Source organism: Chaetura pelagica, unplaced genomic scaffold (genome assembly GCF_000747805.2).
Source record: "Chaetura pelagica isolate M959 unplaced genomic scaffold, ChaPel_1.0 scaffold408, whole genome shotgun sequence".
In the NCBI taxonomy this organism is placed as follows: domain Eukaryota; kingdom Metazoa; phylum Chordata; class Aves; order Apodiformes; family Apodidae; genus Chaetura; species Chaetura pelagica.
Genome location: NW_009954229.1, coordinates 890,222 through 916,602, shown reverse-complemented (window position 1 = coordinate 916,602; position 26,381 = coordinate 890,222). Strand labels below are relative to the sequence as shown.

At 45.0% G+C, this 26,381-nt stretch overlaps 1 protein-coding gene across 1 annotated transcript in view; it reads right to left on the bottom strand.

Moving 5' to 3' along the window:
- The window catches only part of CACNA1H (calcium channel, voltage-dependent, T type, alpha 1H subunit), a 256,641-nt gene that overhangs the window by 51,826 nt on the left and 178,434 nt on the right, over positions 1-26,381 (bottom strand). Inside the window, 4 exon segments of the mRNA XM_010003580.1 lie at positions 2,057-2,212; positions 3,533-3,650; positions 4,327-4,512; positions 5,525-5,676. Coding sequence (XP_010001882.1) covers positions 2,057-2,212; positions 3,533-3,650; positions 4,327-4,512; positions 5,525-5,676 — 612 coding nt within the window.

Genomic DNA, 26,381 nt, shown 5'->3' with positions numbered 1-26,381 from the left:
AGCAGCTCTGGGGTAGATTTCAAAATTACATGGGAACAACGTAAGCACAAATAGGCAATTATGGTCCTGTTTGAAGTCTGGTCGTTTGTTGCCCTAAGCACAAATGTACTAAAAATGGTTTTGTGGCCATTTAAGTCTCTTCTCTTGCAGGAGTACTCCTGCCAAACTTGCTCCACAGGCAGGCCAGAACCTGAGAACAAACTGAGACCATGTACTGTGGCCACAGCACAATTTTTGGTGTCCTTGCTGATGGTTCAGAGCTCAGAGCAGTTCAAATGTGCACCCTCTGATCTGCACAAGCCTCCCAAGAGTCACTTGCCTTTCAAGTGAAAGAAACACCTGAGAAAGGGAGAAGTGCACCTCAGCATCTGCTATGACTGCTGAGAGCATCACCCTGTAAGGGCAAAGTCAAAGAGGTCAAAGCAGGATTTTCTGCCATATTCCCAACATGCCAACAGAACCAGGGATGACAAAAGAAAACAGCTCCATTAGTACTTCTTCCTGGGAGCTGTCCAAGGAGACTGAAAACATTTTTAGTTTACAACCAGAGCCAAGTTATGCTGTTAGAAGTGTAAGACTTGATTTGAGCCTTCGTAGCTGAGATGCAGCCCTGAGAAGGGTTTTCTGTAACACAACTAATACCTCAATAAGTGACAAGCTGACAAGGCTTAATGTCAGGATTTATAATGAATGGAAGTGGAGAGCAAAATGTGCCCTGCAAATGTCATGCCTGTGGTTACTGGCTTTTTTTTCTGAGGCAGCACTGATTGAATAATACAAGCTTTGAGAACTACACCTTACACACATTCAAATCGTGGTCTGTAACAGCTCCAGAAGGAGCCACTAAGCCTGAGCAAGAAAGGGATGGCCATTGGGCTAGGTCTGTAATTGTGCACTCTGAGAGCATTGCAGGAGGCTGCTCGTTTCTGGCTTCACATTAGCAGGTGATTCAACCTCCAAGAGGGCAAATAAGGAACAGGATTTGTACTGTACAAAAGTACCTGCAAGCTGCCAGGTTGCCAAGAAGATAAAACTTTCTTCTGCCTCAGAGGAATCAGGAACAAAGGATACAAACTGCTGGATAAGGGTTCTCTGTGCCTAAATGCAAGACTGCTTTAGCAGGAGCAGTTCCCAGTCATTTGGGTCACACATCCTGCTTGGATTTCCCTGGCATGTCCTCTGGTTCCACCCAGATTTGCTGTTTGGTGGAATCTGAGGGTATCTGACATGTCTGGCTATTGAACAATCCCCTCTCTGGGCTACCACATGGCCAACTGTAGTGGTTGCTTCTGCATTTGGTTCAGGAAAATCTATTACCTAAGCACAAACTTTAATCTGCTACAGCCTGTGTAAGTTTCTAGCAGAACTGAGGTCCAGCACAACCACTCTGAATACAGCTACAGCTGTCCTAGAGGAAAACTCCTTCTGGGCTGGAAGACAGCAGCTACTGCAGAGCATATAGAAATACTGAGAATGCCTTTGCTTTGGTAGTATCAAATTAGTGACTAAAATGTCCACCTCTATCTGCAACAGGTTCCACTGGAACAAGAATGTGACAAAGCTGTTACAATAACCAGAGCCTGGAGATGCTGAGATCAACGACCTTGAGAAAGCTACAGGAATTTGGAAATAAAGAAACCCAAAACATAGCACATGTGGGAGATTTGGTGAGGTACATTCATCCTAAACTATTTCCTCTAGGTTGTACAACAGACCCTGTAGAAGATAAATCAAGGTTTTGGTTTCCCAAGTCCCATGCCAAGTCTAGTGGGCCTTATTTGCAAAGACAGATTCATCAGAGCTTCACATGCCCAACTGGATCCATCTGTGCCCCTGAAGTTTAAATTCAGGGCTGCTTGCATGGTTCTAGTGGGCCTTATTTGCAAAGACAGATTCACCAGAGCTTCACATGCCCAACTGGACCCATCTGTGCCCCTGAAGCTCAAACTTAGGGCTGCTTGCATGGCTAGATGTATGCACTGACATGGGTTCATCTCTGCACTCCTTCCTACACATGCTTCTTGGTTACCTCCCTCCCACTGCTCAGATCTCTTACCTCTGCCTGGAAGCCTTCTACCAGGATGGCAACCAGAAGGTTGAAGAGCACGTAATTGCCAAAGGTCATCAGGGCCACAAAGTAGAGAGCTGCCCATGAGGATGTAGATGCCATCCCATTGTACAGGACCACGTTCCAGTCCTCTTGAGTGAGGATCTGCAGAAAGGCAAAAGGTAAGACTCTCTAATTACTCTGGTCACAGCAGCTGCATTCAAACACTGGCTCATCCATTTCTTCCTCTCCTCTTGACTTTTTCTGAGCATAATCATTAGCAAGGCTTGTGAGATGAGACAGCAAAACACTCCTTTATCTAGATCTTTGCATGTGAGAGGTCTCTCCTGGCCAAAACTCCCCCCTCTGCAGGAACATCCAGCACACCACTGTCCACAGAGATGACTGGTTCAGATCTTAGATGTGGTAACACAAAGTATGAGCTGGTCCCATTATTTAGTGGCAGTATTGCCTCCTTTGATAACCATCAGGAGATAGAGAGACCTGAGGGGAGACCTGTGGTCTCCTTTTGTGCTGCTCTTAAAAAGGTATCTGGAGCTGAAGGAGACATGGTATTTGATAAGATAAGGACATTGGGTGGCTCAAGAAACTCAGACAAGCAAAGTGGTTTCCATTAGGTAAAAGCATTGACAAGCTGGGGAAAAAAATACAAAACTTTGTAAAGCTTTGCTCCAAGGGAACTTCCTCAGGGATTTCCACTCTCCTAGCTTTCTTGGAGCTTGGAAATCCTGAGGCCTAAGAAAAATGGGTGACAGATTCATACTTACAATGAAAATGGCTTCCAACCCTCCTAAAAATGAGGCATCTTTTTGGGTAGAGATGCAGCCAGTTGCACTGAACCATGCCACTCATGAACCTTCATGGCAGGTGGGACTGAGCCCTTGTGCTCTGTGCCAACTCTTATTTCCCCAGGGATTATTAGAATAACTGCAGAAATCTGCATTTGAGTTCGTGAAAGTAAAATGTGAACCTATGGAACTTATGCTGATTTGCCTTTGCTCCTTTGTAAGAAGGAAAACTTTGCAAGAAGTTCTGTTTTTCACAGAGAACACTGGTTTTTACTTTGAGCAACTCTGTGGTGAACACCTACTCTGCATTTAGAAACTTACCTTAACATTGTTTACATTGTGCTCCACTTGCTGCACTGGAGCTGTAAAGACTGAGCTTTTAAATAGAAAAGACTAATATTTTTATTTAGAATGTCCTACAAATAGCAGCTTATTGCTCCATGGTGGGATATGTCAGTAATTTCAAGCACGTAACTGATGGGTCTGCAGAGGGGACACAACTTTTTAGACAAAGATCTTTTCAGCACACAGAACAAGCAACTCCAGCTCCAGTTTGTGACATTATTTGTCACTCTCTGCTAAATGAAGTTGTTTGCAAAGTGTATTTTTGGGGTGGTGAAGGCATGGAAGGAGATAGAGATTCACAGAATAGGAGCAGAATGAATGCAGAGCTTACCTGAAATACAGTCACAATGGCCCAAAGCAAGGAATCAAAATTCTTTCTGTCTGGAACTGTGTCTCCTGTATCAGTTTTCAGGCTGAACTTGCATCCAAAAAGGTGCATTCCAAGAATGCTAGAGTGGGGGAAAAAGGAGAGGGGAGAGGGAAGAGACACATTATTGTGTGAAATATGGTTGCAGGGAGAATTACAGTGATTTTTGGGACACCTTTTCCTCCCAGTGATTTGTGTGCCAGTGGTATCTCCCAGGAAGAAGGGCTCTGCTTCACCACTGACATGATCACTGATCAAACCCTGCCAGTTGGTTCTTCTGGGTCAGGTTTCATTATGATTTTCTACGCCCAAGTCAAATTAAGGGTCTCCCTTGTCTAGAAAATTACACACTGTATTGCCAACTCCTTAATCCAGCTGGTTTCCAAGAACAGGATCCTGAGGAGCATTATAGGGTCAAAGAGACAGAAGTCTTGGAGTCTGTACAACTTCCATCTCAAGTATATCTGGTAGAGTCCAGTTACTGGCAGCTTCCCAAAGTACAGCTAAACGAGTCTCCCAGGAACTCCAGAGCAATTTCTGCCCATTTGTGTGCTTCATTCCTCTACAGAACTACAGTACTGCATGGAAATCTGAGACCCAAAAGATGTAAATAGTCTGCTGAGTGTCTGCTTGCCAGTCTATCATGAGCACTTCAATCACGCAGGCAGCCTAGCAAATGTAGCACACAGTTATTCTAATCTACATATTACTTAAGCAAGCTGAATCATTAATCAAAGAACAGCCGCAGCCTCTGGTACCTGAAGATAAAGATGAAGAGCATGAGCAACATGCAGAAGGTGGCTACGTTGTCCATTGTCTTCATCAGGACCACCAGCTGGCGCCGCAGGGCGGGCATGAACCGCACCAGCTTCAGCACCCGGAGCAGCCGGAAGGTCCGGAGCACAGAGAGGCCCCCGTCCGACTGGCCGATGATCTCCCAGACACTGCAGGGACACCAGAAGGAGAACTGTACAGAGCAGCACTGTGCTGTGAACCCCTGAGCACGCTGGTTTCTTACAGCGTGTCACGCCATTTAAGCTCTAGAAGGGTAATTTATTTGCCTGTTACTCTCTTGCTTCTGAAAAACCCCTTCACTTCCCAGCTGTGCACACACCCATGGTCGCACACAACCTGTGTCCTTCATAGCTGGTTTCTTGATTCTCTAACTCCCTTGCTTTGTGTGGCTCTTCACAGCACAGCATGTCTCCTGCTGGTCTGCATCAGCACAATCAGTCACAAATCCAGCCACAAAATGGGGATCACAGCTTTGTACATAATTCACATCCAGAGGGATTTACGTTGGTTGGGGTGGGCTGGTTTGATCAGGCCACAGACCAGCCTTTGCTCTGGGCTCTACTGCTCCTCACTTCCCTGAATCAAAGGGCTGGGCCCACTGAAGCCAAGAGCACTATCCTGGTTTACAACTTTTGTGTCTGCCTTGACTTGTCTATCCCAAGTTACTGAGTGGGGAACAGCACTGCTAGAAGGAATCCCAGCACAGAGAGGTGCTGCACAAGCTTCTCACACACGTGTGGTGGCACCCCCAGTTTAGGCTGGAACAGTGTTCCCCTGGGAGAGGACACAACAGTGCTCAATCTCACCCTCCTGCTTGCCCCATTCCTGACATAAGACCATTCAGGAGAGGAAGGGCACACTGCTGGATGTGGACACTCACAGAACTCCTTTCCCAGGACCAGCCACTCTGCACCTCAATGGAAAATTGACCACAGTGCCAGATGTGTGGCATAAATAGATTTTGTCCTCCATCTGCATGGTCCATTTACTTTGGACAGCACTTCTAATGACAGGAATCTAGAAGGCCAGCATATTATAGCCCATCATAGCCAGCAAGCTCTGGGTTAACACATGGCATGCCAGTCCTGTTCCCCATCCCACTGCCCAGTGGGTTTGAGCCCTTGGCAGAAGAGCAGCTGTGTAGGAAGGACTGGCAGTGACCTGATGACAACGATGATCCCATCAAAGATGTTGTACGGGTTCTTGATGTAGCCGAAGAGACCAAAGGCAAGGAGTTTCAGGAGCATCTCCAGGGCAAACATGCTTGTAAAGACGATGTTACTGATCTCCAAGGCGTTGGTCAACTCATCTGGCTATGGGGCAGAAAACCAACATGGTCAAACAGATGCCCAGAGGAAATGGCTAAAGGCTGGTACGTTCCTCCCATTCTGGGATTTGTGCTAATGATGCACAAATGATACAACTTCCTGGGCTCCTTGGAGGCAGGTAAGTGTCTGAGGGGAGCAGCAGACAAGCCCCATAGACAGTCCTTGTGAATTTTACTGGAAAGACAGAATCCCAGCTCATTTCTAGAGCACTTGCAGAACAACTGTGCCCAATATGCACATCTACCAAACCAAAGGTATGTAAAGGAGAGGGCTTGTTCACTTCTGCAAGAGACAATTGCCCAGGTGAATGGCTGGCATGGCTTGTGGGGCTTCTATCTGACCTTGCCCTGGTGAGGCTGTTTTTATTACACAAACTCCAGCAGAGCTTTATGCATTCTGCTATATCCAAAGCAGGACCAGTGTCAATACAGCGCAGCCCTACCCACAAACCAACAAAACACTTTTCTTGCAGAGCTCGCTTAAAAGAATTAGGAATACACATACCAGTGAAAGGCAACAGTTCTATCTCCCTGAGAGACTGACCCCAAAAACACCCATGATGATTTTTCCTTCCAAAGTTCTGACAGTAACGACAGCAGGGTTTGTTAAAATGACAGCAGTTCAGCACTGAGTATCAGGATTCCCTCCAGGACCAATGTGGCTTTCTCTGAGTGCACAAACCTGCATGCAGCTTCAACCCAAGAACTGATTTTTCCACTCAACTCCTCTATTACCAGCACCAAATTACCTTGGGCTACAATCTTGCTTTTCAGACACAGCCTTAGATATTATTTTCCTGGGAAGTGCAGCAACCTCTGCCCAGCACCCAGTCTCCAAAACTTGGCTCACCAGAAGGAGATGCCACAGGTGGGCTGGGGTTTCCCCACTTGCTGGAACTTCTCTAACAGCACCAGGCTCTGCAATGCGCATTTCTAATGCTCAAGGCCTGTTCTTTTGCAAAAGCAAATGAGTCTTTTTCATTTCCTCAGTGTAATAACATTGTCTAGAAAGAGGTGTTATTTTCATATCTGACTCATCTCCTGACTGATAATAGCTTCCTTTATTCCCCATCCCTCATTAGACCTATGTTAAAAGTTGGCAGTTTCTTGGGGATATCGTTGCATTATTTGAGGCTCCAAAGGGAGAAGACCATTGTGATGCTGTGACACAGCCACGTGTGGCTCCACACTCAGCCAAGTCAATCCTTGGCAATTGAAGGAGAAGGTGAAAGAGTTAACTCAAATGCAGGGAGAGCCCACACAAGCCCCTACTAGAGGCAGCGACAGTCTGTGGGCTGCTAATGAACCATCAGTCATAAGCTGAATTACTTTATGCAGTAGATTGTCTTTTGCTCAACCATTTATCCAGGAGAAAGAGCACTAAGAGCCTCAGTCCTCATGATTAAAATCCATATATGCCAATTACTAAGGGACAGAGGGGAAGGACTGTGCCAGTTTCAGTTCTTTGGTCTCCAGCAAGGGGTGCCCCAGAGTGCATCTGACCTGCAGGATCACGGGGCTGCCTTCCTCACACCTTCTTCACTGCAGAGATGGTGATTCCCACCTTAACATCAACCAGCATTTGCTCATGCGCTTTCCCACCCAAACAATGCCAAAAAAACCCCAGACAAATGTCTTGTTTTTGCAATGAAAACATAGCTGAAGAAAGGAGTTTCAGTTCTTTGGTCTCCAGCAAGGGGTGGCCCAGAGTGCATCTGACCTGATCATGGGGCTGCCCTCCTCACACCTTCTTCACTGAAGAGATGGTGATTCCCTCCTTAACATCAACCAGCATTTGCTCATGCTTTTCCCACCCAAACAATGCCAAAAAACCCCAGACAAATGTCTTGCTTTTGCAATGAAAACATAGCTGAAGAAAGAGGCTACTCTAGAATAGCATCTAACCAGCTCCCCAGCAGAGACCGAGCCTGGAACAGCCCTGCAGGCTCCCAGGCATCTGTGCCCCTGGAAGCCACAGCGGTGACAGGACATGGTGCTCACAGTGTCCTTGAGCTATTTGTCAGGAGCAGCATGTGGATGGCATATTCAGTCTCCCCTCAGATGGGGTTATGGAAGGGTATTCTTGCCAAGAAGCAAAATAACTTGCTAAATTCCTGTGTCCCTCCAGGCAGCAGGCTGAGGGCTCTTTGGGACAGGGTGTTCACTCTTAGTGTGTTGAGGCTGGGAAATGAACGACTCAGTCATCAGCCAGGAAGCTGCATCTTGGGCAGCTCTGAGGGGACAGGGTTGTTCTGTAGCACTTTCTGCTGAGAAGCACAGAGAACCTGAAAATTGTGACCTACAGCACCTTGGAGTCTACAATACAGCAGCAGCCTCATCTGCTGAAGTCAAACTAGATTCAGAGTTCCCCTTGCTGCTGCCAGGTGTGCTGCCCCGAGTCACAACTGGATCATGGAACCTGGAAGAGCTGGTGATCATTTCAAAATCCCTAATCCTGGAAGTTATGCAAATATGACAAGAAAACCTCAGAAGTCACTACCAAAAAACTCGGTGTCTTGCCTAAAAAGCCTAAGCTAGACAAACTTAAAAACACTCTCAGGCAGATAAAAACATTTTTGCAAGTTGTTATTCTCTAAAATCCCATGTTTTCTAAGCTAATGGCAACATTTTTCTGTGGCCAGCTGAACACATGGCATTGCAGCCAGTTCATCTGCTGATATCAGTGCTGGAATTAATTTGCCAATTTCTTTCTACAACTGGGTGTCCTTCTTTCTTACTCTCCAGCACTGTGATTTTTGCTTCATACATGAGTTTAGAGAGTGAAGGAGAAAAGCTGCAGCCATCTCTCAGAGGAAGGGAGAGAGGGCATGAGGAAGAGGGAAAGAGAGGACAAGGAGGTGGCCCAGAGGAGTTCATCGATAGCTGTGGTGAGAAGCTGATCCAGCAGCTTGAGATGAAGGGGGATGCCTGGGCAAGCCTGCCTGCAGCAGGCTGGCACTGCAAAGCCAGGAGTGCATCACACAAGAGATCCTCATTACCTCATTGTGATCATATCTGGTGTGAGGCAGAACTAATTTGATGACAAGGGCTGCTGCAACGTGAGATGTCTGGAGCACAATCCTGCAGTGACATGGAGGCAGGACCCACTAGGCAAAGACAAGGATGGATAGCCCTGCATGCTGGCTGAGCTACTGCTGTGAGCTTCTGTATTATTAGAGTGGAAGCAGAACAGCAGATGAGCCAAACATCCAGCCTTCAAATGTAATTACCTTCTTTCACCACCAACTGGAGCCTAGAAAACAACCTGCCATGGATATTTTTATGGAATATAAAATGGTTTGTTGCTCAGAGCACAAATAATTTCCCTCACTCCCTGGTGAGCAAAGATCTAGAAGGAGGGCCAAGGAAGAGACACCTGAAAGGACACCTGAAAGCCAGGATGGGTATGGCCACCCCCCTGGACTCAGCCACTAGGAGACACTGTTGTTTTGTTCAAATTTAAGCCAACTCCAGTGCAAGAATTTTTTTTTCAGGAGCCTTTTACTCTGGAAAAAAACCCAAAACGTTGGTTTGCTGAAACGAAACAAAACAAAACTTTTCATGGCAAGGATTATTTTTGTCAGACTTCCTGGTGGGAAGAAAATGGCAACACAGTCAGGACAATGTAGCAACAAAGCTGTGACACTGTTGTGATAATGTTGAGACAACATTGCAACAAAGTTCCGACTAAGCTTTAATTGCATGTCTCGTTTTGACCTTCTCAGAAGAGAAAATGGCAGGATTTTTTTCCTTGAGAAGTGGTTGTACCATGAAATGCAACTTCATTGCTAGCAAGGAATGGTTAACAAACAAATTTGGCATCAAAATGATGCACATCCAAGAGTTCTAAAGTGGTACTTTTTGCTTTTTGCCAAGTACTTTGAAAACCTTAACAACCCTGACAGGGGAAACAACTTGCCCACCACAGGCTCCAAACTACAGCAGTGAAAACTTCCTTTCTGAAAGAACAGTGAGAGCACAATACCCCTCATCAGCTTTTGATATTTCCACATCTGTTGCTATGATTGACTTTTACATTCATCCAGGTTTTCAGCCAGGATAAATGAAATGGAGCCAATGGCAACCAGGTGGGATTGTACTAAGCCAGCAAGTGCTCAGGAATCCCCACAACAGATATCTGGAGGTGTTCAAGGCCAGGTTGGATGAGGCTTGTGCAGCCTGGTCTAGCGTGAGCTGCCCCTGCTCATAGCACGGAGGTTGGAACCTGATGATCTTGAAGGTCCCTTCCAACCTTCTCCATTCTATGATTCTATGATACATGTTGTCAGGTGAGCAGGAGGGTCCTCAGTGCAAGACACACAGGATGGAATGGAAACTGCCATCTATAGACAGCAAAATCAAGCACAGAGAGTGGTTTACCCCACAAGTTCCACTGAAAGGTCCCAGACAACATTCAAAAAAGGCTCAAATCTGAGTACAAATATAATAGATTTCAGATTCAAATGGATACTCACACTTTGGATACAAGAGTTAGTTTCTCACCATTCAAGAGAAGGGCAGAAACTGTATGGGATCAATTTGTAACATTTCAGCAACCCAAATATGAGTTTAAAGGAACAGTTAGCCTTGACTCCAGGCAAAACATGTCCCAAGAAAGGACAACCACCTCTGCTCACTTTGAAGGCGATATTTATGCTCTGGGATATTTCAGTGATTCAAACCCCTGTTTTTATTACAGACAAACCTCAAACGTCTCAGCAGTTCATTCCAAGTTCAGATAAACAGGCAAAAAAATCCTTTTCTAAATAGTTTGGGTCTGAAAACCTCAGAAGACAAGTCTCCTTTTGAGAATCTGATACTTCTGGTTTTAGCAAGACACAGCACAAGTCCAGAGCCTTCCTGGCATTGGGAGAAACTCAATAAGAGAGAAACCCACGATGGTCAAATTATTGATGCCTCCTGCAAGAAGGCAATGAGGAACAGGGGTAGGACTTTGCATCCTTAGCTTCTCTTTGTGCCACTGACTTACTGCTGTTCTTCAAGGAAGTCACAATCTCTTTGTGCATCTCTTAATTCCTCTCTCCAACCTTCTACCCTGTCTCTTTTGATTGCTGCTCCCACAACCACTTATTTCATGTAGCTTAGGTTCAGCCACCAGCAGGATGGCACCTTGCCTTAGCTGGGCCACTTTTTTTGCTCTGATAGTAGAAATAATCATACCTGCATCACAGTGAAGAAAAGGGCTATTAAAAACTTGGTCTCTCCTGCTGTACAAAGAGGGAAGGAAGTTTCCAGAGTAAACTGTGTGCTTTGCTTTGGAATCCCCCCCAGGAGCCCAAAGCAGCCATTCAGTTCCTCCTGCACAGGGAGAGCCGAGGCTGGCAGGGATGCAGAGGAGTGGTAAACAAACCCAGAACATTTAGTCTCATAAACATCCTTCACACTCATGTTGTTTTTTCTCTAATCCTGGGCCTAAAGCTGTCAATGGGATTTAGAGCACTTGTTTATATTGGTTTTTCTGCTTTGTATTTTTAAGTTCAGTCTGCAGAGATTCTGACTGGGAAGAAGAGACATAATGAACTCTCAATGTGCACTTTGCTTCTGGACACTCCAGATTTTCTCACCTCATCCCAGTTCTGGGTGGCTGTCATTTTCCAATTGCCAGCCATTCCACTGCAATAGATTTCACCTATCGACAGTATCTGGCATCATCCTCATTTCACAGAGTTAAAAACCAATGGGAATGCATGGGAGAGACAGGAAGCAGGGGAAAAGGCATCTAGTCTAATCACAATGAAGCCGAAGAAGGAGGGAAAATCCAAACCACAAAACTTTTTTGAATAATAAACTCCAAACAAGACGATTAGAGGAGGAAAACCCTTTACACCTCCACTGCACATCACCTGCAGTGCACGGAGCTGTATTTGAGCTGGCTTTAACTCTGAGGAGGGAGATTACAGCCTGCTTGCTTTACTCACTGAACCCCACAGCCTCCTACAGAACCAATCTGTTTAACTGGTGGATTACTGGGCTCCATATTACAGTTGCAGGGTCTTCGTGCCACTGTGAAAGCAATTGTGAGATGAAAGCCAGTTTTCTGGGTCAAATTAAAAAGATGGTTTGGGAAGGATTAGACCTTTTTAATATGAAATATGGTTCAAAAATTGTGGAAAATAGTTTAAAAGAATTTAAAGCACTGGCACCACAGGAACGGAGCAAATCAATGAAATTGCTAAAGAGAGCTCAAAATTACAAAATATTCCTCTAACTTTTTCTTAAAATCTAGAACATGGGTGGAATGTGGGTTTAACCCATGGAGAAAGTGCAGGGAACTCAAACCCACAGTCTGTCTCTCCTTTCTTTCCTCTCCTTGGAGGTGGGTGGTTTCTCCCAGCCCTCATGGCACACAGTGGTCCCCTCCTCCCCACCCACCAGAGCTCACCTGCATCCAGAGTGATTCCTAAATCCTTGCACTCTTACAAGCTCAAACTTTGTACTTGAAACACTCACTCCTTTGAAAATTTGCATCAAACACCATTTTCTTGCCCATGTCCTTTTTGTACAACAAATTCAGCTGAAGAGGAGCCCTGCTCTCCTCGAGTAGGTTCTACTCTTGGAGAAGGAGCTATAAATCAGTCACATTGCAGGTATTTTGAAACAGAGTAGATTTTGGCCAAAGGACACAAAGACAACGACAGCATTTGCTCTCCTGGGCACAAGCACAGACCCCTCTGAAGTCAGCCCAGCACAGACCCAGGCTGAAGTTTCTTAAATGCTTAATGAAGCATATAGGAGAATCTGTCACTTCAAGTACTCATGAGGCAATTAATTATTTATCCTGTCCAAAACAATGTAATCAGCCATTTAGCATGAGGGTGGATGCCCCACCTGCCTGCAACTGGAGGCTGGTTTTGCCTCCAGTCACAGCAGGTATTTATCCCAGGCAGAGGAATTCTGTCCTGCCTCCCACACACACTCCCTGCTCAACAGGTCTGGGACAAGAACAGTGCAAATATCCCTGCAGATTTACTCTGTGAGGCAGAAACGATGCAGCTGGGGGGGCCTGTGTGCCCATCCCCAAGCTTCTGGGCAGCCTGTGCAGAGGCTGAGCATGGGTGACTTTACTGAAAATAACAGCATGAGGCTGGAACCCCAGCAGATGAGCAGCTCAAGGCAGCAGAGGCAGGCAGTAAACTACAAACCTGAATAAGAGCAAGAATTTTGAAACCCATGTACTCCAGGAGAGTCAGTAGGTTCTGTCAAAATACAGCCCTGGCTGCTCTGGGACTTGGAACATGTTCACACACCAGTAATGAAATGTAAGCACCTGGTATGGCTTAACTGCACCAATAAACATCAACATCCCTGGCCCAGGGAAGGGAGAAGGAGGAAAGCTGGGACACCTCACAAGCAGGGACTCAATACTGCAGCAATTATATGCAGAAGAGGCCAAGATTGCCCTAGAGTCTGTAAGTTGTGTGCTCCTTTTTGTTTACAGCTATTTCACCCTAAGGCCTCTTGGGAAAAGGTCCTCTTTGTGGGGGCTTAAAGAGCCAGAAGCTTGCAGCCAAAGCAGAGAGGTGTCAGGGAATGAAAGTGAGGACTGCAAGAAAATGTCAAGGCTACATTTTGACCATTTTGACCTTTATTTTTCTCTCTCTCTCTTTTTTTTTTTTTTCCTTGTCAAAGACCAAACAAGTAATGCTAATATTTCTAAGGTAAGTAAACAACCAACCAACCCAACCCAACCAAAAAACCTCAAGCAAGTTAAGACTTGGCTTCTTTCGTCCTCTGCATTCCCTGCCCTTAAAAAAAAAAAAATAAAAAAAAAAATAAAAAAAGAACAACTTGAGAGTGTCTTTCAATTTCTGTATTTGAAAATAGCTCCTTTGTAAGCTATTTTGATGTAGTTTATTTACTACAACATGGGACTCTTGCTGTATTAAAATCAACTTCAAACCAGTTTAGTCAATCTAGACTGTGGCTCAAACCAATTGCCCTGCTTTCCCATGATTTAACTTCTTTCATTAGGGAAAACAGTTTGGACAGTCCTTTGCACATGAGAACAGCTGAAAGCTATTTATGCTCTCTGGCCTTGGAAAGGGACCAGGGACTTGAACCAGGATGCCCCAGCTCCTAGAAAACTGCCCTGGTCACCAAGATGTTTGCTATTCTGAGGTGCCTTCTGCCCTGCATTTGACAGCCAGACACTGCAACCTCTCAGAACCAAAAGCCCTTCTTCAGAAGGGTTTAGATGTCATTAACATCTCCACTCAAAGCTGTGACTTTGATGAGTTTGTGCTTTCTGATGAATAAAAGTTTGGCTGGGAGATTTCCAAATGGGCTCTACTTAAAAGTAGGCTCGAAACAGAAGGAGAGAGATATCTTCTCCTCATGCCTACTGATGAATGTCCACTCTCTGGCTTTGGAATTAAAAATGGAGAATTTATTCTCTCAATCACCTCCACTCTCAGGTTTTATGCCTTCCTCTAAATGGGATCCTCCATGTGGAGCGATAACAGTTTAATTGAAGAAAGCCAACCATAATTTTTCCTCCTTTCAATTGACCTTCTTGATCTCCTAATGCTCTCTGGGAATTGCTTTTACCTTTCTGCTCTGTGGCATGAAAGCCACTGCTAATAATTACTTACACAACTGCACATGGCCAACCAAAGGCAAAATGTGCTGCTCCTTTCTAGAGCTGCAAATAGGGCATTAGAGGAGGAATGGAACAAGCTGCACCAAACCTGCTGTACTCTGACATTAAAAAAACAAACAAACAAGCCATTAATGTTATGTAGCAATGAACTCTCTGGAATTTCTGTGTGAATCCTTCAAGCTCAGTTCATATTCACTCCTGGCTGGGGGTGTTTTCTAGAGAAGAAACATTCTGGCACTCTTTCATCTCTTGCAACAAGAGCTATGGATCAGAGTTTGTTCTCTGGGACAATCAGCTTTGCTGTAGCTTCCTTAGGAAGCTTCCCAAGCAGAAGGTCCCACATGACACAACATATTTTCAGTATTACTTTCCCATTTCTCAGTTTCATTCAGCAAAATGAAATTTCATTTCAAGTGGCATAAATGCCAAGCTGGATTATATCAATTGCTGCCTTCTCCACCCTCAGGAGGAGAGGACCTGGGCAATCTGAAATGCTATCAGCAGCAGCATACAAAACTAAAGCTGCTACTACTCTTGAAAAGTAGGCCAATCATCTGGATTATATCTTGATGGAGGATCATTTGCTCTGACAGATGACTGAAAAAATAGGCATTAAAATGAAAATAACCCAACAAACCCAAACCTTATAAAATAACCCCTTCTAACATGGCCAGAAGTGCTCAGGTTTAGTTATTTAAGAAGAATCACAGGAGGAAGGAGGCAACTCACCAGGAAACAACCAAGGATGAATGCCTCCTGCAATACCTTAAGAGCACTGTAAGAGCTCACCTGGGGAGGTGCTTTGGTGCAGACCCTGTGAGCTGGTCACCTCTGCCAGTACTAATATATTAATTAGTGTCACTGAAAAAGATGAAAACCAGAAAAAGGGCTGAAGTGAGGACAGCAAATGACTAATCACTGCTGCAATGCTGGGTGCAAGTGAGGAAGCTTCTGTTCAGGCTGAGTTTGGTACCAAGGGAAGCCACCATCATCCCTTCCCTCTCAGCAGTGCCATGACTGGAACGTTGTTCAGGAATACACGGGACAGCCTGGGTCCCACAGCACATTGGGTTGTTGCCAGAAGCATCTCCTAATGTTTCAGAAGTAGACCTGTTACTTGTACCCCTTCAGTCTTCCCTTCAGCAGCTGTTAAACACCAGCAGGCTTCTCTCTGCCATCCCACCCCACATCAGCTCAGTTCCTTTAAGAGCCTCTGGCAAAAATCCAAGGGAATTATACAGACTGAGTAATTCCCATGCATATGTTGGTGGAGTCCTTCAAAGAACCAGCAGATCTGTGAGGCATGACATCTCTGAGCAAGGCCTCTGCTGACTCTCATCCAATGTATTTCACTTATCCCTCATCATACAAAGAAATTACACTCACACAAGGAATTATCTTCACACAGTTCTTGCCCACTGCCAACCATTGGTTTTTCTTTGATCATTGCCTGCATGGAAGTCAACAACAAATGGTCAAAAATCATCAGCCTAATGCCTGAAGTCAGCTTTGCTGGCTAATCACAAAGCATGCATAAAAAATAATAAATATATATACTTAGACTGAAAAGATATTGTATCCCAGCAAATTGTCTAGAAAGAAAAGTCTGCATTTTCTTTGACATGTTAACTGAATCACAAGATTTGAAAAGCTGGAGAATTTAAGAAAAAACAGAGTGTTGTGAGATTTGTTGCAGGAGGATAGACCCAAAGAGCATGGATAGATGCTGCTGTGCCTTTCAGACAAAAATGAATACAGAAGAAACCTGCATGAGAAATCTAGGTTAATTGTTGAATTTCTTTGCTAAAAATCTTGCTGCTAAACTACAATTGTGCATTTCTGACTGTGCACAAGAGGTTGCAGGATGCCTATCCCAGGAAGATCTGACAACGTCCTTTAAAGGTGTCAGGAGCACAAACATTGAGAGAATAAAGAACCATTTTCAACCTCTTTGATTGGACAGAAGAGGCCACTTTACAATGATGATATGATCTTTATCCACGTTCAAGCAACTGGCTTATGTTGTGATAACAGAGAGATCAAAGGCCTTTGGGTTGTCATTAGCAGTCAAACTCAATATAAGTTTTTTACTTCACCCAAGGCACTGGAAATATTTAATCGAAAAATGGACATACTCTATTAGTGCCAAGATGATTCAGAAGGGACCACTTAAATCTATTTTGTCAACCCATTTCTCATCCCTTCCTAATAGTCCTTTATGGAGAGTCTCTTTGAAAAATGTGCATTTGTGATTTGCAGGCTCTGTACTGGCATTAGGAGATGAAGCACATCAAGAAGAGATGACAGAGGACTGCTGATGGGAAGAACAACATGGGGAATGTGTTTAGTCTGTATCTGATAAAGACCTTGGCTTAGTAATCTTCTAAGAGCAATGAAAGGAAGCTGAAGAGGTCTGATGGGGAAATGAGTTCAAGGAGAGGCTAGTTCTTCAGCAAAAAAATTGAGCAATCTGCTGTAATTGACCTCTTAATGGTATGTGGAAGAAGGAAAGATGGAAGCAGATTAGGGGGCTTTTCTGAGGTTCAAGGATCTTGGGTAGAAGAAGAAAAAAATGCTGGGTGGATATTAGGAGAAAATTTGGTGATGTATCTGAGAGGAAAGCCAAAGGTTGCCTGCCAGAGCCTTTGTTGTTGGGTTACCAAGAGAAGGTTCAGTGTCTGCAATGAGATGCCAAATGTCAGGATTCCCAAGCTCTTCTAACTCCTAACATCTAGCCTCTCATGTGGTCCTAAACATGTATCAGACATTTGGGCACAGCCCGTATTTTATGGGCTTCCCTTTGGGATGTGCAGAGATCCTAATGAACCAAGGATGTTCACCTTCTGGGGCTGGCTTATAAGATATGAAACCACTTCTGACCCCACTATGAGAAGAGGTGATCATGCCTTAGAGTAAGAGGATGGACCAGGTGAGTTGAGCTACTGTGATTTTTGTGACACTGGACCAAAAAGATCCCTTGGGTTCTTTGGATCCAAGCCACTGCTAGAGTGGGTAGCTACATCTTATCACTTTTTTTCCTAAGCCATTGAAGCTCAGGGACATCCTGTGGGGCAAACACAGCTAGAGGAACCTCCAGGCCTCTTATCTTTCAAGACAGGACTGCATTTGGTGCAGACTTAGTTTTGATACAGATTCTCTTTCCAGAAACACTCATGAAGAGCTTAAGATTCAAAAGCTTCATCAGCATGGAAGTGATTATCTGCAAATCCACATCTGTGGTACAGGCAGCAACTGCTCTCTGCTCTGCATCAGAGATATGTGAGGAGCCAGAAGAACAAATTCAGGGGAAATCCACCTTCCCTCCCCTCTAATGAACTTCAAGCAATGCAAGCAATTGCTACAAGCTTATTTTTATCCCTCAGAACACAACTCTGGGTACAGCCCAGAGTGCTCTAGCTGGCAGCCAAAGAGGCAGATGGGAACCTTAGAGCTGCTACGCTGTTCTTGGGAGTGAATTATTGATACATTCTTCTTAGTCATGAGCATCAGACTGAAGTGGCAATTAAAACTATCCACAATGATAAAAAAGAAAAAGCAAAGATGAAAAGCTACAAAACTAGTGTCTCTATTGGCCAGCAACACATTGCTATTACAATTGGCAAGGAAGGCTTCTGGGTCCTGGTCCTCCAGGTGTGTATTAGACAATGGTCTGCAGCAGAGCAGGTGGACAGTGGTGAGCAGCACACACGAGCGTTTCTGCTGGAGGCAAGAGAATGAGCCACTCCTGGGAGCTCCCTGCCCATTTTAGCTGAAAATAGCAACTACAGTGATAGTCATCCCTCTTGCTCCCTGACACAGCAGCACCTTGTTTTTCTAAGGCAAGAAAGGACAAACAAGGTCAGAAAGGAGCTACGAGACAGAGCTGCCCTTCAGCACAGACACATCGCCTGGACATTGCATGAACTGAAAGCCTGGAATTACCAAATGTGAGAACAAACCAGCAGGATTGCTCACAGCTCTTGGATTTTCACCTGGCAGAATTCCTAGATTTCAGTGGAACCACCACTGAGCTTGGAGATGGCCCAATGCTTCCAACATTTTCACCTTCTTCACAAAAAAAACCCAACCCCAACCAAACCAACAATCCAATGAGATTATATTAAACCACCACCAATATTTAGAGATGACCAAGGTACAAAATTCACAGAAAGTAACTGTGCTGGCTTTGCAATGTGTTTCTCTTGTAATACTTATTTCCAGTACCGGGGGAAGAACACAAAAATCTGGAAAACAGGACTTAAGAAATGAGGAAATGACTTTCCACTGCCTTTTTCTCACCCCTTTTGCATGAAAAAAGCCTCATCCCCAAGCATTCCCTGGCTTTGCAACATGTTTCTACTGATATGGGAACAAAATGATTCAGAAAAAAAAGAAATTTAGACATTCTGATTTTATATAATGAAATAAAATCACTGCTATAATAATGAAATTCAATTATGCTAGCCCTAATAACAGTAGTACTAATTAACATTATTGTCATTCACTATTACTATGAGGTTGCAGTGCCAAGCTGCAGAAAATGTAGGACTGCTGAACACCTGAGAGTAGAGGCTCTCTCCCCAAGCTGGTGGAGTGGATGTGTTTGGTTTGGAGGTTGTTAGTTCAGCCTTGGTGCATTGGGTAAAGAGGATTGTTGTGCTGACACTAATTAGACTTCTAATGGCAACACTAATAACACCTCTCAAATCACCAGCACGGTTGCCCCGAACACCAAAGTGATGCAGTCACACGGTGCTGTCATTTCAAGGGGAGGCAGAGAAAAGCAAAGGTACCCTCCTCCTGATCTGTCATCCTGCAGCAATTCCCCTACAGAAGATGCCAAATTCAGATGAAGGGTCACACAGCCCTTTCCCTTCCTCCTCCCCACATGTCACCAGGTTGTGCCCAGCCCTCGTGCTCTGCTCAGGCCATGCTGCTCCTACCCTGATCCCACATTGTGTGCAGGAACCACATCAGGAGAAATCCTCAGGCAGAGAAGAGAACCTCTGGATTTCTGCACCCCCTGCTCCTCCACGCCAGCCCCGGGGCAGCACCAGCCAGCTGCCCATGCCATGCACTCCCCTGGGGAAAATGCATCAGACAGGGACAGTTCAGACCAACCACCAAACAAAAGAAGGATTTCATTTGCAACCTTCCTCTATGCCACATTCAAGTTTTCCTCCTGGCAGCTTTTCACTTATTGCTGTGGCTCTGACTAGCAGAAGCAATGCCATGAGGACCAGGGACACTGCAAAGGTTGCTCCAACCCTCTGCTCTAACCAGACCTCCTGGCTGAAGCAGGGATTTGATCCATCTCCCTGCCCTGGGAGCAGGGCCAACTACCCCCTGCTGAAGAGGCACCTAAGAATAAGCCAAACTGATCCATATCCTCCAAACAGCTATCTCAGTTCTCATGTGGAACAGACAACACAAGGTTTTGTTTGTAGAGAATGGGAGTGAAAGAGAACACAGATGCAATCTCCAGTGTAGTGGCTTTAATAAACTAGTAAAGCTAAAACAATCATGTGCAAACAGTGAGCCCTTGAGAGAGCAACTGAGCTCACAGATGTTTCTGCCTTGATGGAAATCCCCCCTCATGGGTTTCCAAAATGGATCGATCGTGGTGAAAGCTGTCAAATTATTTTATTTCTTAGTTCCCAAAAGTGTTGGGGGTGGCATACACAGTGGATCTCAAGTAATTATTTGCTGAACATGAGGACTTGCTCAAATGCTCTTGCCTGAGAGGGTGGCAAGTGTTTCCATGGCAATGAGCTATTGCCTTGGTGACCATGGACCTGGACTGGTGCTGCTGAACCACTGCGACCTTCGCACACCTGAGCACAGCAAGGAGTTCCTCCCTGTCTAATGGATTGTTTGGTTGTTTTTTTTTAATTTCGGAGGTCATCCCAATCTACAATTGCCTTAGGTGGTTGTGCTAAAGACAGAGAAGCCCAAATTACCACACAGAAGCATTCCCTGCTCATGCCTGCCTCTCTGTTATCCAACCCAGAATTAACTTTTCCATCAGTCAGGTGCAAACCAGCCCCAGGTCCAATCCTGGCTGCTCCTGAGCAGTACTGAACCTCTACCTATAAAACAGCAAATTAAGCAGAGAAGGCACAGGACTTCATTAGCCCAGACATCAAAAGTACATTAATCTAGATGCATTTAAACCTTTTAAGAGAGGTCAAACTGGGAGGCAGTTGTGTTAACAAGGTGGAGAAGTGAGCTTGCCATAAAAAAACCAGCTTTGTACATAAACATGTATCCTCCTAGGCAAGAATTTGATCTAGATTTCTCTGGAAGAGTAAAAAATGTGCCTATGTCTCCCTCCAAACAATTTCCAGATAAGCTTTGTGCTATCATAAAAGCTTCATCCTGGGCTTCTATAGTAGAAAATTGTTGCCTTTCTGCCTTTGAGAACTTCCACTGCTTTTCTTCCCAGCTTTATTGCTGAAACACCTCTTGCCAGAGACTGGCAGCCTGAAATCTGATTAACCAAATCATTATATTAGTGTCTTTTTAAATTTGCACAAACCCTGCACTCTACAACTACAAAGCAGTTTCTATGGAGATGGTAAAAATATGGAACAGCACCTTCTTGGTCCCCAGCTTGGCTCAGCAAAAAATGGGGTGAGCAGCAAATGCCAGGTTAGAAGAGTGTGAGAAGAGAATCAGAGACCCAGAAAACAACTGCTTAGTTAGAGCAGCAGATAATGGGGGTAAGTTACTGCTCTGGCTGACAGGCGTTAACCAAACTGACACACTGCACTGAGGATCCTGCAGAGTTTAATTAACTGCAGGCAATGGGGCATTAATACAAGAGAGCACAGCCTGCCCTGTTTCCTCCTGGTGGGAATGTGAGAGGGAGAGGGAGGGAAGTGAGCATTTGCAAGGCAGAATCCATCCCAGTGCACTAAGAGGTTTCACAGAAGAGCACTGGAGCAGCATTTGGCTGCCTCTCTGAGCAGCTCTGTCTCCTTCATCTGCCGAACTGGGCAGAGGACTCCAAATCTTGCAACTTCCTACACAGTCTATTTTTGAGTCTTAGAAAGAAAAACAACACACAACAGGAAGGATGCGATTACTAGAAATATGTCTGAACTCTCCCACACCCCAGCCCCATCAATCTTGATGGCTTCACCATGTGCATCACTAGATGGAGCTTTCACACCCCATCCCTATATAGTCCTGCTGGATCAGAGTTCTGCACCAGTGCTCACCTTCCTCAACACCCATGGTAAGCCTCAGTTTTGCTCCACTCTGCCTTTTCCAGTCACCAAGCTGGACACAAAAAGAGCCTTAGGCAGGGCTGAAATGTCACCTCTTGCATTGACACAACCACCCTGAGTCACACAGAGCCCAAACCTGAGTGCAGTGACCTTAGTGAGACACAACCACAAGCCCTAACACTCTAACAAGACATTCTATAACACAATTCCCAAGATTATTTGATACTTTCAGACCAAAGTACTGTTTGAAGAAAGACCAAAAGCTATTTTGTCTTATTTAAGCAAGTCTCCATTAAAATCACCAACCTGGGCTTCAAACTTCAGATGGTGCTGAGCACAGCAAGGAGTTCCTCCCTGTCTAATGGATTGTTTGGTTGTTTTTTTTTAATTTCGGAGGTCATCCCAATCTACAATTGCCTTAGGTGGTTGTGCTAAAGACAGAGAAGCCCAAATTACCACACAGAAGCATTCCCTGCTCATGCCTGCCTCTCTGTTATCCAACCCAGAATTAACTTTTCCATCAGTCAGGTGCAAACCAGCCCCAGGTCCAATCCTGGCTGCTCCTGAGCAGTACTGAACCTCTACCTATAAAACAGCAAATTAAGCAGAGAAGGCACAGGACTTCATTAGCCCAGACATCAAAAGTACATTAATCTAGATGCATTTAAACCTTTTAAGAGAGGTCAAACTGGGAGGCAGTTGTGTTAACAAGGTGGAGAAGTGAGCTTGCCCATAAAAAACCAGCTTTGTACATAAACATGTATCCTCCTAGGCAAGAATTTGATCTAGATTTCTCTGGAAGAGTAAAAAATGTGCCTATGTCTCCCTCCAAACAATTTCCAGATAAGCTTTGTGCTATCATAAAAGCTTCATCCTGGGCTTCTATAGTAGAAAATTGTTGCCTTTCTGCCTTTGAGAACTTCCACTGCTTTTCTTCCCAGCTTTATTGCTGAAACACCTCTTGCCAGAGACTGGCAGCCTGAAATCTGATTAACCAAATCATTATATTAGTGTCTTTTTAAATTTGCACAAACCCTGCACTCTACAACTACAAAGCAGTTTCTATGGAGATGGTAAAAATATGGAACAACACCTTCTTGGTCCCCCGCTTGGCTCAGCAAAAAATGGGGTGAGCAGCAAATGCCAGGTTAGAAGAGTGTGAGAAGAGAATCAGAGACCTAGAAAACAACTGCTTAGTTAGAGCAGCAGATAATGGGGGTAAGTTACTGCTCTGGCTGACAGGCGTTAACCAAACTGACACACTGCACTGAGGATCCTGCAGAGTTTAATTAACTGCAGGCAATGGGGCATTAATACAAGAGAGCACAGCCTGCCCTGTTTCCTCCTGGTGGGAATGTGAGAGGGAGAGGGAGGGAAGTGAGCATTTGCAAGGCAGAATCCATCCCAGTGCACTAAGAGGTTTCACAGAAGAGCACTGGAGCAGCATTTGGCTGCCTCTCTGAGCAGCTCTGTCTCCTTCATCTGCCGAACTGGGCAGAGGACTCCAAATCTTGCAACTTCCTACACAGTCTATTTTTGAGTCTTAGAAAGAAAAACAACACACAACAGGAAGGATGCGATTACTAGAAATATGTCTGAACTCTCCCACACCCCAGCCCCATCAATCTTGATGGCTTCACCATGTGCATCACTAGATGGAGCTTTCACACCCCATCCCTATATAGTCCTGCTGGATCAGAGTTCTGCACCAGTGCTCACCTTCCTCAACACCCATGGTAAGCCTCAGTTTTGCTCCACTCTGCCTTTTCCAGTCACCAAGCTGGACACAAAAAGAGCCTTAGGCAGGGCTGAAATGTCACCTCTTGCATTGACACAACCACCCTGAGTCACACAGAGCCCAAACCTGAGTGCAGTGACCTTAGTGAGACACAACCACAAGCCCTAACACTCTAACAAGACATTCTATAACACAATTCCCAAGATTATTTGATACTTTCAGACCAAAGTACTGTTTGAAGAAAGACCAAAAGCTATTTTGTCTTATTTAAGCAAGTCTCCATTAAAATCACCAACCTGGGCTTCAAACTTCAGATGGTGCCCACCCAGGAGTGAGGAAGCACACAGACAGTGCCAGGGTGGCAGAGGGACTGCACAGCACATGTACCCTTGCTCTTTGGAAGGGAGGCAGAATCTCTCTTCCTCCAGCCACAATAATCAGGACATCTGGTTTGAAGTGAACACAGAATCAATGGTATGGAGCCCTGTTTACCTCCTGGTGAGTGTCACCCCTGGGATTTGAACATATGGCTGCATCAAGTCTGGCTAGTGCCAGCTCGATTATTAAACTATTAAACCACCCCCTCAGGCTCTGAATCCTGTACTTTCTGTGTATATTGTACAGAGGAAAAGAATTTGATGTGAGGTTACAAGAATTTCAGACAAGGATATACAATTAGAAAAGTATTTGCTTCAGATCATGATAAACAACCCTGGTCTGGAGAACCTCAGAAAATACCTGTTCTTCACTCCAGTGTGATGACACCAAATCTTCTGCAGTCCTGTTTTACATGTTTTCCTGAGAGCCCAATCTTATTAACCTTCATTTCACTGCATGTTTTCCAAGGAGTGACAGCTGCAACCATAAATACAGCATTCAGATGTCATGCTACAGTTAAAAAATCAAATATGTATGAAACCTTCTGTTATAACACACTGACTTGCAAGGGGGATGGGGAGTAAAGGAGTGGGGGGAAACCCATAGTATTAAATAATTTCTGAAATACAAAAGGACTTCTGCAAGCTCAGGTGGAAAACATCAACTCCACTGTTAGCTGCAGGGTCAGCATCTGCCTGTTGTTCTCAGCCTGCCTGCCCATCAATCACTCATGGGTTAACATCAGTCTCAGGATAGTGGAGAATCTGTGCATGAGAAAGGAAGGAGCAGATGAACATCCTCAGCCATCAAACTCCCTGCACTACAGCAAGGGAATGATTCCTGCTACTTCAGGGGCTATCTGTATGTGCTGGTACTTTGGCAGTGGGAAGGAAGGGATGTAAAGAACATAATTTCAGCCTAAACCCTGAGAGATCCCAGTGGCACTCTGAAGAGGGAATATAGCTAGGGAAATAAAGAGGAGGGAACAACAAGAGGACTGGGAACTCCCTTTGGGTACCTTTGAAAAGCATTTTGGTAGGATATGTTGTGCTCAGAGGAAGTGGGGAGCCTTCCCTCCACTCATCTCTGGCTCTCTTGGCTTTCAGAGGAATTTGCAGCTCCTAGCAGTCCTCAGCATAAGCTGGGATTTCTGGCATTTAGTCCACCTGCACTTTCACACTCTGCAGATCACTCCCCTGTACTTTGGCACACACATCAGTTGATACCTGTCAGCACTCCAAACCCAAGCTACCATATTAGTAGCTCTGCTTCAAAGACATTCAAGACACTGATCTCTTATTTTAGCAGCTTCAAGAGACCTCAGCACAAGTGAGAGATCTTCTGCAATATGGCCTCCATAACACAGGCCATTTGCAAGGAGATAATTGCCCAGCAACCCATGCTGCTTTCAGACTCTCTGGCTGAAATTAATTTACACAAATGACTTCAAACTGTTTGCAGTCCCAGGCAGCAGTGACTGTGGACGAACAATGCTGCCAGGGTTGATGTTTTGCCTCTGAATGCTTCATAAACCAAAGGAAAACTCTGATTCTCTCCCACATGGAGCAGCTCCTGTGGTTCAATGTATTTTCTCTTATTGATTGGATTTGGGGCAGGTTGGAGCTGTCAAGTTTGTGCCTAGAGTCTGGATAGCTCTGAGCGAAGTACTCTGGGGGAACAGAACCAGGGCTTTGTTCCCCTGGTCTCATCACTAAGCTCCAGGTAGAACTCCTATGAGCTACCAGAACACTCTGGCTTCACAAACCACCTCAATCCAAACTGGCTTTAAAGCTCAGACAAGCCCATGTATAGTCTTGCCAAGAGTGAGAGAACTACAGAATCCATCTGTCCATTGCAAAATCAATTCCCTTTGGAGTATATAAAACAAATAAACCATTTATCTTTCCTCTGCTTTTCCACAGGCACTACAGTTTTGGGTTTGTCTCTGTGTGGGACAAGGACAGAGAGAGAGGAGGTATTAACTTGTACAAGCATCAGGCAGGAGAGAAAACTCCTGAGAAATGCCAAGAAGCTAAGTGGTCTTCCTGCCTCACCCTCCTCAGTGGCAGACTCCCTGCTCTAGCAAGCTTTACCACTGATGCTACAAAGCCTGTGCACGGAGTGTTTTTCCCAAATTGGGAGTCAGGCTGTAAACTAGACAGAGCAAACAAAATTAGAGCATTAAAAGAATGTATGCAGGCATGCCAGATCTCACTCATTTTCGAGTAAAAGTCTCACTCCTTTCAGATGCAGCTTTCTCCCCCCACCTCTCCAAATCATTTATAGAAAAGCATCCTGGTCTAGTAACAAAAGATCTAGAAGGAGGTTTCAAGGAGACATTTCAAGCTTCATTCATAATTCTGGAAAATCTCACTGTCCCAGCTGGAGAACCCTGGTTAAAACCTGAGGAAAATTCAAGACTCGAGTTGACAACAGCAGTAAACATACCTATCTATTTCCTTGCAGTGTTTTTCTCCCTTGTTGTAAGGAGCCAGGTTGCAACCCTGAGCATCTTTAATCCTCTGCCTGCTGATGGGGACAGCTGGCTCTGTCACTCAGCTGTGAGGCACCCAGAGAAGGTCAGTGTGCAGGGCACCTCAACAATATCACTGAATCTCCAAGCAGAGCTTTCAGTTGCCATCATTTTGTGTGTACTGCCAAAACCCCATTTTGCTCTGGCATGACTCTCTTTTCTGCACCTTCCTAGCATTTGTACCCATTCC